This window comes from Schistocerca serialis, chromosome 10, assembly GCF_023864345.2.
Source record: "Schistocerca serialis cubense isolate TAMUIC-IGC-003099 chromosome 10, iqSchSeri2.2, whole genome shotgun sequence".
NCBI lineage: Eukaryota > Metazoa > Arthropoda > Insecta > Orthoptera > Acrididae > Schistocerca > Schistocerca serialis.
Genome location: NC_064647.1, coordinates 51,342,600 through 51,358,968, shown reverse-complemented (window position 1 = coordinate 51,358,968; position 16,369 = coordinate 51,342,600). Strand labels below are relative to the sequence as shown.

At 42.2% G+C, this 16,369-nt stretch overlaps 1 protein-coding gene across 1 annotated transcript in view; it reads right to left on the bottom strand.

Annotated features, from left to right (window-relative positions):
- LOC126425143 (cytochrome P450 4g15-like) overlaps positions 1–16,369 on the bottom strand; it is a 168,074-nt gene that overhangs the window by 17,980 nt on the left and 133,725 nt on the right. The window contains exon 5 of the mRNA XM_050088090.1: positions 15,741–15,971. Within this exon, the coding sequence (XP_049944047.1) occupies positions 15,741–15,971 (231 nt within the window). The remainder of the gene's footprint in view (positions 1–15,740; positions 15,972–16,369) is intronic.

Genomic DNA, 16,369 nt, shown 5'->3' with positions numbered 1-16,369 from the left:
GTAACATCAGAAGCCTGTAACATATTTTCGACTTTTCTTTGTCTTGAAGACGAGGTCTCCGGGCCGATAGGACTCGATATGCTTTTCAATTCAGTCTGGCTCGTAGAAGATGTGGTCGAACTGGGAAGACTTGCCGTCTGTTCAGTTGCTGTATCACTCGTGGAAAACGTAACTACATCAGAAGGATTTGCATATTCTGATGAATCTTCTGTGGTGTAGCTATCATCCTTACAATCAACTACAACTTTTCTATTTTGTACTTCATTTTCTGTATATTTGGCAAACGCATTCTGAATATCAAAGAACTCAGTTTACGTGTTTCAAATCTAACAGCATGTGTCTATCTCTCCTTTTCATCTCTTGCTTTACGATTTGCGCTTCCAGGAGCGTAGTCGCGTCCAGTATCTCTCTGTCTGCTGCTCACGGTAGAAGGGAAAAATTAAATTACAAAATAAAATGGAACACTACTATTTAATCGGATTGCGTAACGCGTAAGTATCATGACTAATACACGTCCACTTTCTATTGAAGCTACAAGTGCTAAGCTATATATATATATGAGAGTTTTTTACCCACAGAGCTTTTGCGACTGGTACGTGCAACGTAGGCAGAAGCGAGAGTCTGCTCACCAGCCCTGTACGAGAGTGGGCCGGAACTGACAGCCGCCTTCCGAGAGTTCACACTGCTACAGCTTCCCGCCTGTCGAGATCTGTTGAATCTCTGGCTATAAAAATTATGCAGGAAGAAGGGGAAAACGAGTTGAGAGTGAGCTCTCAGCTGTTATCTACCCATCAATACAAACTCAGGCACATCTTTAAATTATTGGTAATCAGCGCTCTCAACAAAACATCATCCACTTGGCTTCATGTTTGACATTTAATAAGGCAAGCACGGTGGTAAAATGTCGGCTCCCACAAACGGCCTGGCTTAAGAACGTGGGCCACGTAGTGAAAGTATGCAGTTAAGACCTGGCTACACTCGTGCGCACTTGTTGGTCACTCGCCCTGCCACACTGCAGCCACTTTAGGTACAAACTGCACGTCACCTCGACTTACCGGCTACCCGCGAGCTGCACTGCGGCCGTTCCTGGACTTGAATGGAAAGACGGTCAAACTGAAACGGTTGAATGTAAAATAGCGGGAGGTAGTAAAGACATGACCGACTTAAATCATTATTTTCCGGCTATTTCACATGCAATGGAAGTGTATAGGCTTTTCTTTGCGCTCTTGTTTGTACTTTTCAGTTTTGTTGCAGATATCTATCCGAAAATTACCTCGAGCAATTAAACAGAGAACCGACTCGTGGAGATAACATCTTGGACCTACTGATAATAAACAGACCCGAACTTTTCGACTCTGTATGTACAGAACAGGGAATCAGTGATCATAAGGCCGTTGCAGCATCCCTGAATATGGAAGTTAATAGGAATATAAAAAAAGGGAGGAAGGTTTATCTGTTTAGCAAGAGTAATAGAAGGCAGATTTCAGATTACCTAACAGATCAAAACGAAAATTTCTGTTCCGTCACTGACAATGTTGAGTGTTTATGGAAAAAGTTCAAGGCAATCGTAAAATGCGTTTTAGACAGGTACGTGCCGAGTAAAACTGTGAGGGACGGGAAAAACCCACCGTGGTACAACAACAAAGTTAGGAAACTACTGCGAAAGCAAAGAGAGCTCCACTCCAAGTTTAAACGCAGCCAAAACCTCTCAGACAAACAGAAGCTAAACGATGTCAAAGTTAGCGTAAGGAGGGCTATGCGTGAAGCGTTCATTGAATTCGAAAGTAAAATTCTATGTACCGACTTGACAGAAAATCCTAGGAAGTTCTGGTCTTACGTTAAATCAGTAAGTGGCTCGAAACAGCATATCCAGACACTACGGGATGATGATGGCATTGAAACAGAGGATGACACGCGTAAAGCTGAAATACTAAACACTTTTTTCCAAAGCTGTTTCACAGAGAAAGACCGCACTGCAGTTCCTTCTCTAAATCCTCGCACAAACGAAAAAATGGCTGACATCGAAATAAGTGTCCAAGGAATAGAAAAGCAACTGGAATCACTCAATAGAGGAAAGTCCACTGGACCTGACGGGATACCAATTCGATTCTACACAGAGTACGCGAAAGAACTTGCCCCCCTTCTAACAGCCGTGTACCGCAAGTCTCTAGAGGAACGGAGGGTTCCAAATGATTGGAAAAGAGCACAGATAGTCCCAGTCTTCAAGAAGGGTCGTCGAGCAGATGCGCAAAACTATAGACCTATATCTCTGACGTCGATCTCTTGTAGAATTTTAGAACATGTTTTTTGCTCGCGTATCATCTCATTTCTGGAAACCCAGAATCTACTATGTAGGAATCAACATGGATTCCGGAAACAGCGATCGTGTGAGACCCAACTCGCTTTATTTGTTCATGAGACCCAGAAAATATTAGATACAGGCTCCCAGGTAGATGCTATTTTTCTTGACTTCCGGAAGGCGTTCGATACAGTTCCGCACTGTCGCTTGATAAACAAAGTAAGAGCCTACGGAATATCAGACCAGCTGTGTGGCTGGATTGAAGACTTTTTAGCAAACAGAACACAGCATGTTGTTATCAATGGAGAGACGTCTACAGACGTTAAAGTAACCTCTGGCGTGCCACAGGGGAGTGTTATGGGACCATTGCTTTTCACAATATATATAAATGACCTAGTAGATAGTGTCGGAAGTTCCATGCGGCTTTTCGCGGATGATACTGTAGTATACAGAGAAGTTGCAGCATTAGAAAATTGTAGCGAAATGCAGGAAGATCTGCAGCGGATAGGCACTTGGTGCAGGGAGTGGCAACTGACCCTTAACATAGACAAATGTAATGTATTGTGAATACATAGAAAGAAGGATCCTTTATTGTATGATTATATGATAGCGGAACAAACACTGGTAGCAGTTACTTCTGTAAAATATCTGGGAGTATGCGTGCGGAACGATTTGAAGTGGAATGATCATATAAAATTAATTGTTGGTAAGGCGGGTGCCAGGTTGAGATTCATTGGGAGAGTCCTTAGAAAATGTAGTCCATCAACAAAGGAGGTGGCTTACAAAACACTCGTTCGACCTATACTTGAGTATTGCTCATCAGTGTGGGATCCGTACCAGATCGGTTTGACGGAGGAGATAGAGAAGATCCAAAGAAGAGCGGCGTGTTTCGTCACAGGGTTATTTGGTAACCGTGATAGCGTTACGGAGATGTTTAATAAACTCAAGTGGCAGACTCTGCAAGAGAGGCGCTCTGCATCGCGGTGTAGCTTGCTCGCCAGGTTTCGAGAGGGTGCGTTTCTGGATGAGGTATCGAATATATTGCTTCCCCCTACTTATACCTCCCGAGGAGATCACGAATGTAAAATTAGAGAGATTAGAGCGCGCACGGAGGCTTTCAGGCAGTCGTTCTTCCCGCGAACCATACGCGACTGGAACAGGAAAGGGAGGTAATGACAGTGGCACGTAAAGTGCCCTCCGCCACACACCGTTGGGTGGCTTGCGGAGTATCAATGTAGATGTAGATGTAGATCATAGTCAACTTTCCAAATGAAGATGGAAATAATGGACTGAAATTCGATGCTTCTTTACACCCTCCGATGGACGCTAAAATGAGGAAGTAAGTCATAATGAACAGTGTTCTGAACATTTAAAATCATCAGTAATAGCTCGAGATGATAGCGAAGGAGTGAAAGAAACGGTCTGTCACTTTCTGGAAGACTGAAAAGAAGAGAATCTCTCAGCGCCCTTAACAAGATTTTTTAATTATTGTAACAAAACCGACCTGCAAATTAACAGTAAATAGGGAAGAACGCGTGTTCAAATGTTTTCAAAGGTCAACATAATCAATCTACATAAATTTAAAATCGTATGCTACAATAAGGTGACGGTACGCGACGTTAACATATTGAGCAATGGGACGTTACATGTGGGCCCAATTTTTAAAAATAATCTGTTACGTTGGTATTCAATAAGAGTTCTATTGTGGTGCGAAAGGTACTCCATCTTACTACAGTAAAACACCTTGGTATAGTTCCGAAACAGTTTTAACTGACGAGGGGTGCTCACTCAGACCGCGAGAAAATTTTCCAACTCGCTCTCCATGGCCAGTTGTGCTGGAATGCTTCTATACTGCCCCTACCCTCCTTCAATTGCCAAGCCTACGATGTTTTGGTGTCGGTTGCGTTATCGCCTTCTGTGTTTATTGTTGACACGTGTTACTGATAGGTGTTGGAGTCGCCCAGACCGCGCTTCGTGAACTACGTAGCTGTTTTCTTCAGTACGGTGCCGTATAGCTCAAAATGTGTTGGCACGAATGTGTCAGTTTTAACTTTCCCGAGTTTGATGAAATTATTAATCGGTCTATGGATATAGGCCAAGAAACAAACGAAAAAGACGAGGATTTTACACTAGCCAGTGATCACAGTTCTGCTATCGAACAGGAGTCTCAATCAGAGGAAGAACTCCAGGCAAGTTGTGATGTGGATCTGTCTATTTCTTCAATGAAATAGTTAAAGCGTCTATTAAAATCGAATGTGTTCTGAGTGGTGATAAAAATGTAGTTCCCAGCAATTAATGTCATTTTGACAGACTTTCTTTTTGTATCTATCGGGTGGAATTTTTATGCTCAAATTTAACCCTGGAATTTATTTTTATTTGGAAATTTATTTGCTACAGAGACTGTATAATTTTTCAGAAAGTGAAATTCAGTACTCTAACAGTCTATTTATTTGTACTACTTAAAAGAACCACATGAAATTAGGTGCCTATGTGTGATCAATAGTAAAATGCTGCAGGCTTTGTTTAGAGTAATAAAATAAACTATAAGCATTTAAACAACAGTTAAATAACTGTAAAAATAAATGTTATACAGAATAAATTAAAAATTTCAAATGATTTTCGCCTTAAACCTCGGTTTAAACATAGGGGCCCCAGAGACCACACCTGCTGGTATACGTTACAGAAAAGTCCCCTGGCGAGTTAAGGGATATTTACCGTCTGTAAAGAATTTTTCAACGACACCGTAGCTACTATGCCTAGGAGAGTTTTCGATAAAAAGAATACGTATAAGAGTATTTTCATTTTAGACATCACGTATGGTCGTCCTATGTAAACGGGACGAAAGAAGACACACTCGTGTTTTCTGTGCGCCAGTAATACTTCATACAGCTACACAACGTGCCGGCGGTGTCTGCAGATCGATACACTTGCTGTCGCCTCTGTTTCCGCTCTTGAAAGAAGCCACGTGCATACTAGGGGCACGAGATGAGCATCGTATTTCAGCAGACAGGTCATTTTGTAGACAAGGAATACTGGCGAATGTCCCGACAAGACGTGTTTCATACAATAATACAAGATCACAGTAGATTAGTTCTCATACCGTAATAGTTTTCAGATCACAAAATCTTGTGAAAACATGGAACTGAAGAGTCTGCCGTTTCCGGAACGACGATAAAACCAGGTGGAGGAAGATCGCCTACTGGTTCAGAGTTGTGACACGTCGGGTTGTCTCCGGATTTGTCTTCGCACTGACCGCATCCGAAGCTGTCCATTGCGGGGAGGGAGTGTCTGAGATAAGCCCGGACTTGTTTCCGTTGTCGGAGAAGTTAGAATGATTGACAACAACACATTCATAAAGACTCTTTGCTAAAAATCTACTAAATGGTGACAGTTGTGTGCGTAGTTTCGTTCAACGGACATTAAAAAAAGCCGATGCCATCACACGTAACCGCTCTCTAGTACACGTTTTTTTCTTTCGCCATTTCCCACGAAATACAGTTTTGAGACTGTTCACGTGCTTTATTAGTCTGTAACTGGTGCCAGAGACCTCTTTGCTTTCTACATTTTCATGCTGCGACCAGCTTTTACCCGAGACTTCGTTCGCCGGCGCAGGCGGCGTCTCACAGAGCTTCGCTGTGCTGCCGGCACATTTGATTGTCTGCAGCAGGCGAAGGTCTGGTTCAAATGGTTCAAATGGCTCTGAGCACTATGGGACTTAACATCTGTGCTCATCAGTCCCCTAGAACTTAGAACTACTTAAACCTAACTAACCTAAGGACATCACACACATCCATGCCCGAGGCAGGATTCGAACCTGCGACCGGGGCGGTCACGCGGTTCCAGACTGAAGCGCCTAGAACCGCTCGGCCACACCGGCCGGCGGCGAAGGTCTCCTGCGGCGTGTGACGGCACGTGCTTTTATGGCAAAACTGCGATAATTTTGATTCTACCCGACGTGTCAGTTGCAAGCTGTATCACGTTTTAAGTTAGACCTGCAAAAATACAACTGAAAATCGCATCCAATTCAGTGCATTAATTTTTGCGCGGTGCCTGGTGCGTGGTGCGCGTACACAAAAATACTAAAAATAATTTTTTTCGCCTCGATAGCTGCAATAAAAAACATCCTCACATTCAGTTTTCTTAAATATGTCCTACGTACAGACATGTTCATGTTACAATTTTATTATATGTGTAAATTCACAATGCAGTGGAAGCCACTGATCGTATCATTCACAGAGCACCGGATTCTGTGCAGCAAAGCTATGTCGAATATTGAATTTCATTTTCGCTGCAAATGTCTTGAGTAGCTGGGTGGCGGCACTCCAGATCACCATCCTTTGAAAAATTGTTAGAGGTACCGTTAAGGCAACACTTCCTTTGAATTGCAAAGCTGACAATATTAATACGAAGTACAGATTCAAGAGCTACACCATTGTCCAACGTTACGGAGAATTCGGACACGCGCGAGACACTGTGGAGGCAGCTGACGAAAGCTGATGCGCGCTGCACTCCGCAGTGTCGTTTAAACAAAGGCAACAGTTTAACTGCTTAATAGGCGTGAGTGAAGGGGAAGTGCTTAGGTACATGTTTGAAACGCTTTAGGGGAGATATAAAATTACGTCCAGAGCGAGTGTTGTTTCCTGGATGGGAAAGGTCTAAGGCATCCATTACTTACATCGACACGAATCCCCAGGAAAGCCAAACTCATAATTGCGCCGGTATAAGGCGCATAATTCGACGCCACGAAGACAAGTAATAATCTCAATCGCTGCAAAACGGTACGTGCCTTCAAAGCACCTAAATCTCCAGCAACTGTGCTCACGACGACAATACAGAAATTAACCGTCCATAGCTCCGTACACGAGCTGTGTTGATAAGTTTTTGTGTGTTTTATTCAATAATCATTTAATTTTTTTAACGCAAAACGACTCATTTAACCTAAAGTGTTCGAAGTAGGGATCCTTTCCTATACTGTAGAGCAAGAAACCGAGAATCCATTGGAGTGTTTTCTTTCAAAGTAAATTTAAATCATCACTCAAGTGCAGCAATTAAAGTAAATGTGGAGAATTGTAGATTGCATTGAAAGTACGTAAAGTAAATAAAAATTCTACCTAGTGTGTCCAAGAAATTACCTAAAGTAACTATTTCAATAAAACTGAGAAAAACCAAGTATAACAACTTTTGCAATCATTTCGATACTTACAAAAGTACCGTAAAATATTGCTTGTGTATAATACAAGTTTTCAGAAACGTAAGTAGGTATTACTGTCGTTCCGGCGTTGTTTTCATGGACCAAAACTTTCTAAGTGTGTGCGTGTGACCAATTCTCAAAGCAGTCATTACTCTGCTATTAACGTGCATTACCCTGCTCCTTCAGTGATAGAAATTATTAAAAGAGAAAAAGTTTTAATAACAACCAAAATATAGTAAATACCAAATTTGGTGAATTTGTTGAATAACGTCAATCGATTCGTCATTTTGGCTGGCGACAGTGTTTTTCAGTATTATTATCACTCGCAAGAACTAGTTTGACGGAATAGAAAAGATGCAACCAAGACTATAGGATAATTTCATATTTGACCGAGCTTTATACATTACGCGACATCTGAGGTCACTAGCGTTTGTGAAGGAGGTAGTTGTGTTTAAGTGCTTCAATTACCAAAGTAGAATAACATCTGAAATACTAAACGTAATTGCAAGAGTACAAACCGTGCGTGTTCGGCCTTTAGAAGGTGACAGAACAGCACTTACATCGCCATACTACTGTTATAACCTTATTATACCATTATATACTAATTAAGACCTTAAAAATACTTGCTACTCCGATCAATACCGGTCAACCATTCTACAGGTAACTGTTGTGTTAGGATGTCCACAGCCTATACCCTCTGGTGTCTTACCGAGAAACACAGTACGCAAAAGCCTGCTAGAAACAAGTCACAATTGGTAGCCGATATGGTCACGACTAATACTTTGCGCTCTTCTTCCTCCAGGAAATGGTATACATACTCCCACATTTGTTCCAGCGAAATTCTCCGTTACTGAGGCTTTGTTAATCTGTAGAAGTACTCCAAAAGCACTGGATTGAGTGAGTAATTTAAATACGTTACATTTTGAACGGTAACACCCTCAGAGATCTGTTGTGTTATGTCCGCATAGTCGATACCGACGCGTCGCCAGTTTCCAGCCAGGGAGGCCATAGTACGGTTCGGTCGTCGTGAATCCAGCAGCCGGGTAGTAACACAGTCATCGGCGAAGATTGAACTGGTTAAACGGGCTCAGGGAGCTCGCTTAAATCCGCAGGTCCGGCCAATCAGAGAGTTGGAAGATGGCGCTCTTATACGGTTGCTCACTCTGGTGGCAAGGGCAGATTTTAAAACCTGCGCCGAATTTTTTCTTTTGTTTCCTTTACTGCTTGCTCAATATAAAGACTGAATAACAACGGGGAAAGGCTACAACCCTGTCTCACTCCCTTCCCAACCACTGCTTCCCTTTCATGTCCCTCGACTCATATAACTGCCATCTGGTTTCTGTACAAATTGTAAATAGCCTTCCGCTCCCTATATTTTACCCCTGCCACATTCAGAATTTGAAAAAGAGTATTCCAGTCAACATTGTCAAAAGCTTCCTCTATGTCTACAAATGCTAGAAACGTAGGTTTGCCTTTCCCTTAATCTTTCTTCTAAGATAAGTCGTAAGGTCAGTATTGCCTCACGTGTTCCAACATTTCAACGAAATCCAAACTGATCTTCCCCGAGTTCGGCTTCTACCAGTTTTTCCATTCGTCTGTAAAGAATACGCGTTAGTATTTTGCAGCTGTGACTTATTAAACTGATAGTTCGGTAATTTTCACATCTGTCAACACCTGCTTTCTTTGGGATTGGAATTATTATATTCTTCTTGAAGTCTGAGGGTATTTCACCTGTCTCATACATCTTGCTCACCAGATGGTAGAGTTTTGTCAGGACTGGCTCTCCCAAGGCTGTCAGTAGCTCTAATGGAATGTTGTCTATTCCGGGGGCGTTGTTTCGACTCAGGTCTTTCAGTGCTCTGTCAAACTCTTCACGCAGTATCATATCTCCCATTCCATCTTCATCTACATCCTCTTCCATTTCCATAATATTGTCCTCAAGTACATCGCCCTTGTATAGACCCTCTATATACTCCATCCATCTTTCTGCTTTCCCTTCTTTGCTTAGAACTGGGTTTCCATCTGAGCTCTTGATATTCATACAAGGTCTCTTTAATTTTCCTGTAGGCAGTATCTATCTTACCCCTAGTGAGATAAGCCTCTACATCGTTACATTTGTCCTCTAGCCATCCCTGCTTAGCCATTTTGCAGTTCCTGTCGGTCTCATTTTTCAGACGTTTGTATTCCTTTTTGCCTGCTTCATTTAGTGCATTTATATATTTTCTCCTTTCATCAATTAAATTCAATATTTCTTCTGTCACCCAAAGATTTCTACTAGCCCTCGTCTTTTTACCTACTTGATCCTCTGCTGCCTTCACTACTTCATCCTATAAGCTACCCATTCTCCTTCTACTGTATTTCTTTCCCCCATTCCTGTGAATTGCTCCCTTATTGTCTCCCTGAAACTCTGTACAACCTCTGGTTCTTTCAGTTTATCCAGGTCCCATCTCCTTAAATTCCCACCTTTTTGCAGTTTCTTCAGTTTCAATCTGCAGTTCATAACCAATAGATTGTGGTCAGAATCCACATCTTCCCCTGGAAATGTCTTACAATTTAAAACCTGGTTCCTAAATCTCTGTCTTACCATTATATAATCTATCTGATACCTTTTAGTATCTCCAGGATTCTTCCATGTATACAACCTTCTTTTGTGATTCTTGAACCAAGTGTTAGCTATGATTAAGTTATGCTCTGTGAAAAATTCTACAAGGCGGCTTCCTCTTTCATTTCTTCCCCCCAATCCATATTCACCTACTATGTTTCCTTCTCTCCCTTTCCCTACTGACGAATTCCAGTCACCCATGACTATTAAATTTTCGTCTCCCTTCACTACCTGAATAATTTCTTTTATCTCGTCATACATTTCATCAATTTCTTCATCATCTGCAGAGCTAGTTGGCATATAAACTTGTACTACTGTAGTAGGCATGGGCTTTGTGTCTATCTTGGCCACAATAATGCGTTCACTATGCTGTTTGTAGTAGCTAACCCGCACTCCTATTTTTTTATTCATTATTAAACTTACTCCTGCATTACCCCTATTTGATTTTGTATTTATAACCCTGTAATCACCTGACCAAACGTCTTGTTCCTCCTGCCACCGAACTTCACTAATTCCCACTATATCTAACTTTAACCTATCCATTTCCCTTTTTAAATTTTCTAACCTACATGCCCGATTAAGGGATCTGACATTCCACGCTCCGATCCGTAGAATGCCAGTTTTCTTTCTCCTGATAACGACGTCCTCTTGAGTAGTCCCCGCCCGGAGATCCGAATGGGGGACTATTTTACCTCCGGAATATTTTACCCAAGAGGACGCCATCATCATTTAATCATACAGTAAAGCTGCATGTCCTCGGGAAAAATTACGGCTGTAGTTTCCCCTTGCTTTCAGCCGTTCGCAATACCAGCACAGCAATGCCGTTTTGGTTAGTGTTACAAGGGCAGATCAGTCAATCACCCAGACTGTTGCCCCTGCAACTACTGAAAAGGCTGCTGCCCCTCTTCAGGAACCACACGTTTGTCCGGCCTCTCAACAGATACCCCTCCGTTGTGGTACGGCTATCTGTATCGCTGAGGCACGCAAGCCTCCCCACCTACGGCAAGGTCCATGGTTCATGAGGAAGGCGCCGGTATCCGTGTCGACAGTGGTGTGTACGCTGCCGCTAACCCCGCGACGACGCGTTCACTGGCGCCAGTTGTTGACATCGTGTGCGGCGCCAGCGGCACTCGCTGTGAGCCGCGCGTGTTGTAGAACGCCGCGCCGAGTTGACGGCTGCTGTGCGGCGGCCGATACGACAAAATCCTTCTGGCCAATACAACGTATTCTGCGACAGTGTCATAACAGTTGAGCCAGTAAGTGCAAGTCAATATCTGGCCACCCGGACAGATCACAACTTTCCCTTGTAGGCACTTTGCAACTCTATTCGTGACATTGCCACGTGAGCCTGCCTGTCCTTTAAGACTAGCATTACTTCCTGTGTTATTGCCTCCGCCCACTTACTGAATATTCCGCATCTCATTGGATACAAGTGAATGCTATAGCAGTGAAACTCAGAGTTTCTCCTGCAACAGGTACTCGGGCCGCTACGTGCTCCCTGACTCCACCTGTTTCCACATACACCCTGGCCATGCGGAAGAGCAGTGGCAGATTCTCCTGGGGTACTTTGGCTGCTTGCTGAATCTCTACAGGAAACTGCCTTTCTGCCCACCGCAGTCCCATCGTGAATTCCCCCAGTGTAACCAATATAGGACTAAGTTGTCCATCCACTGCATAAAACATTGCCTCTTGCAATATCGCCACTTCATTCCTAGATCTAAACGTTGCTCCGCTAGCCCACGCAACAACGTCACTACATTCAATTTGTTGTCCAACACACTCAGTTGCTTCTATATTTTTTTCCAAATCGCTATACGGTACCTCCCTCGTTTCGTTAGCACACCAGGTTAGCTCTGCTGCTAATTCGCCTACTATTCTCGTGTTATTCAACATCCCTTGTTCTAAGTTCGATAGCAATGCCGTGTGCCACTCCAGGCTATCCTTCATGGAACCTGCCATATGCTGATCCTGAACAATTACGCTATTTAACTTCCGCACTTCCTCTTCGTCTGCTGTTCTGAACTAGGTTGTTCCTAAGGCTGGTCAAAGCAATTGTTACTGCATAATCATGTAGCCATCCAGAAATAATCATTCCACTTTCCTTGCTCCTCTCCTAATCAAAATCTCCTCACTTATTCCTTTTGGACATTGTCTTAGAGGGTATAAGTGACATTCTTTAGGGAGACAGTTCTCACGAATACTGTCAGTTGCACCATAACCTCGTTATTTTACGTGAACCAGCAATGTTGGCGATGTAAACATATAGACAAAATAAAATCTGTAGGGCAGATTTTTACTTTTACCAGGAAGTGAATCAGTCATTTTAACCAGAGGTGTAGTACATTTTCCAAATGCTTTCTTGTACACTTCGTTCCTTTGTGGATCGGTTCCTTGGTATATCTGAAACTCCACTAGATAACCCAGGTTTGTGTTTAAGCACCGTGCTTTGCACCCAAATCTAATGAATTTACCTTTCTGAAATTGTTTGCATCCATCCTTACCAAAGTACTTTATTATACTCTCATCATAATCCACAAGCTGAAAATGGAGAGAAAACGTTTTTCTTAACATGTCCGTTAATGGAAGAAGTTTCCACATTTTATCGTTTGCACTAATTTGTGTGTTATCACCTAAGTGAATCGATCTCGTAACTGTTTCAAATCTGTCTCTTCTCATCGTGTTGTGCACCATTTCGTTTCTCATGCCCAAACCTGCATCCCAGTAACATCTTCTGCTAGATAGAGGACTATAGTCCGAGAGAATTAGAATGCCTAAAAAACCTTTTACCTCTTCACGTGTTATCTAGGCAGTTCCTGAACAAAGCGTGTTTTTAGTTTCAGTGCTGTGAAACTTCATCATTTCAACATTCTAAAAGAGTTCAAAGCACTGAATTGGAGACACGTTTCTGCATTTACTGTGATCTCTCTCAGGAAATAAAGCGTCATCACTTTGCAAATTCTCCCTTCTCCAATCTCTTATTACAGTTTGAGATCTGTAGCTTTTCTGTTTCATCTGAAACGACATTTTCTGGTTTACCACCTAACCAGTTTTTGTTGGTCAATACTGCTTCTGCTCCAGCATAAGGTTTCCTTGGTCCAAGATAATCATCCATCTTCCCACCCTCATCTTCTTCACCAGAATATTCATCCGACTCTACATTAGCTTCAGGAGGTTCTGTAAATATATCCGGTGCATCTTCTTCCTCAGCCTCAAGTATAACTATATTTCATGCACAAGCAGGCCTCTGAGAAAGAAGGAAAAATTATATTGACTGTTCTGCCTAGCGTAACATATGAGCAACACGCAATTAGAGCCGGCCGGAGTGGCCGAGCGGTTCTAGGCGCTACAGTCTGGAACCGCGCGACCGCTACGGTCGCAGGTTCGAATCCTGCCTCGGGCATGGATGTTTGTGATGTCCTTAGGTTAGTTAGGTTTAAGTAGTTCCAAGTTATAGGGGACTGATGACCTCAGAAGTTAAGTCCCATTGTGCTCAGACCCATTTGAACCATTTTTGAACGCAATTAGAAACTGGAACTGCAGCCGTAATACTGAACTCCATTTTATGGTTAACCTATAACATAAATTTCAGCGCTTTAATATTATAACTAAGCAAAAGTTTTAACAATTGTGTAGTATATTGCTTCAGAAAATAATACTTACTTCTTATTCCAAGACATAATCTCACTCAGAAAAAGTCTCCAGTAAATGAACAACCAGAAACTATCCTCTTCCTGCTTTCTACTGGCAGAAAGTCGCTTAAATATCAACAATAGAGCTTCCTTAAAGACGTACAACAACAGGCATTTCAGATGCATTCATCGTTGCCAACAAGAGAATAAATGGTAGAATGTTACATGACGCGTATGTCACGCTAAGCAGAAATGGGTTAATGTACTTAAAATATGCACAAGTAGAGCACTGGAAAGACGTGAAGTTTTGTGAGCTATGCTACGTAATATTTTCGGTTGAATAGAAAAACTGACAACTAACAAGTACTTGAAGTTCATCTTTTCCTCTACTTTCCAGTGAATAAACATTTTATGGTCACTATATTACTGATAATAATAATAATGATGATGATAATAATAATGATAAACACGTATCTGGACAAAAGAAACAGTCTTTCTGTTTCTATGCTGTTTGTTCTTATTCTGTTTCATTAATAAACTCTCTGTTACTAGATCAAAGTGAAAGTTTCTCACATTGATGAAAGTGGACAGATGGTTTTATTCACAGACTGCATCGAATTGCACGTTATTAATGAAATCTATCGAGTAAACTAATTATGTGATCAACATAAAAAATAAATGTGTTTTTTACTTTAAAAGCAGACAGTCATACACTGTCAAGCTGAGAATTTTTCAACCTGCCCATTTAGTTTGTAATAGCATATTTTTTGTCTATGAAAAATGGAGAAGAATGACAAGTTGAAGAGCTATAAGGGCGAAGAGGAGGAAGGAAAAGAGCAATGAAGAGAATGAGTAGGCCAACAAAGAGAAAAGAGTTAGGAGGGGGAATGAAAAATAAGACGAAAAACCAGGAGAATTCTAAAGATAGAGGGAGAGGGATAGAGATGTGGATGATGACATAAAGGTGTAAATGGTATAGAATCAGAATAGAAGAAAAAGATGAATAAAAAAGACAAGAAAAGAAGTGGGAGAAGAAAATAGAATGAAATGGGTAACAAACAGTAGAGAAATATAACGACGAGAGTGGAGGTAAGTAGGAGGAAAAGTAGACAGAGGAAAAAACTGGCAGGGGGAAGAAAGGGAGAAGAAGGGTAAGAAGAATGTGGCTAGGGGACGAAAATAAAGCAAAAAAGGATGAGAAGAAGACACGAAGAAGGAAGTATTATGTGAAAGTATACTGAAAGCAAAAGATATACAAAGAGGCAAATAAAGATTGAAAAGAAGAGGAGGAAGAAGAAACAAAGGATTGAAATAAGAAGACAAGATAGAAGAAGAAGTGAAAGAAGGTGAATGATCAATATGAAAAGAAGCTTAGGGGAATAAGGTAGAGGTGGGTGGGCAGCTGGAGGAAGATCTGGATGAACTGTTCAAGGAAACATGAAAGAGGAGTGGAACTTGGAGAAGGATAAGGATAAATTGAGGGAGGAGGAAGAGAAGTGAAGATGATAAAAGTGAAATGGAAGTGGAGCAGAAGTAGGAGCTGAAGAAGTGAAGGGGAATGAGACAGTGAAAGGCGAACAGGAAAAGTTGGGTGATGTGGTGCAGGAAGAATGAAATAGAACTGGAAATATGAGTAGGATAATATGGTGCAAGAGAAAGAGTAATGTGGATGAGGGAAAGGGGATGGAAATGGAGTAGGAGCTCAGAAGCTGTGGATCAAGTGATGGGAAATAAAGTAGTGAATGATGACCAGGAGCAGGAAGAGTTGGATGAAGTGGTGGAGCAAGAATGAAGGAGAAGCGGAAATGATGCAGTGGTGAGGTTAAAGTGAGAGAGGAAGTAGAGAAGTGCATATGAGGAAAAGAAGGTAGAACCGTAGTAAAAAGAACAGCTGAAGAAGCAGAAGGAAAGAAATGGGAAAACTACAGATGTGGATGAAGTGGAAAGAGACAAGGTCGTAGAGAATTAGCAGAAACAAGAAAATAGTAAGAAACTGGAGGGCAGATAACTGTGACTCACCTCGCCTTGAACCTCGTCGAGTGGCATCACAATCTGCCCACCTGGCTTGACCAGAGCTTCCAGCAGGCGCTGCCGTGTCTTGGTGGCTCTGTCTTCTGTGGCTGCCGACCTAAGAGCGATGCACTGCATCGCCCAGTTCTCCATTACTTTCACGAACTTGAACAGGCCACGTCCTTTGGAGGTTAGCTTCAGCAGGATCTTGTTCTGCATCCATGGTCGCAATAGCATCTTCTGTAAAAACCATGTGGCACTCGTCACTGGTAGTCTCCAACTCGGCGAGGAAGGTGGGGGTGTGGGATGGGGGGGGGGGGGGGGGGGGAAGGGACGGGACTCAACACTGGTCTCTGTTAATCAAATCAGCTCGCACAAATTGTGAATCAAATTACGAACACTCTCTATGTAAAATCAACAACGTAAGGTCCAAAATTAAATTCATGCCAAAAATTAAAACACTGATTAAACGTATAAACTATTACATATCTGTTCCTGGCTGCTCCTACCTGTTAGTGGTGGTCGCTATTGTAAATGCTAATGTCGGTAATTCAGCTTCCGGGAAATGGATACTATTGTCCAGCCTGAAGATGACGAATCAGCCTTTCCTTTATCCAGCTAACACACACCTGTCTGGC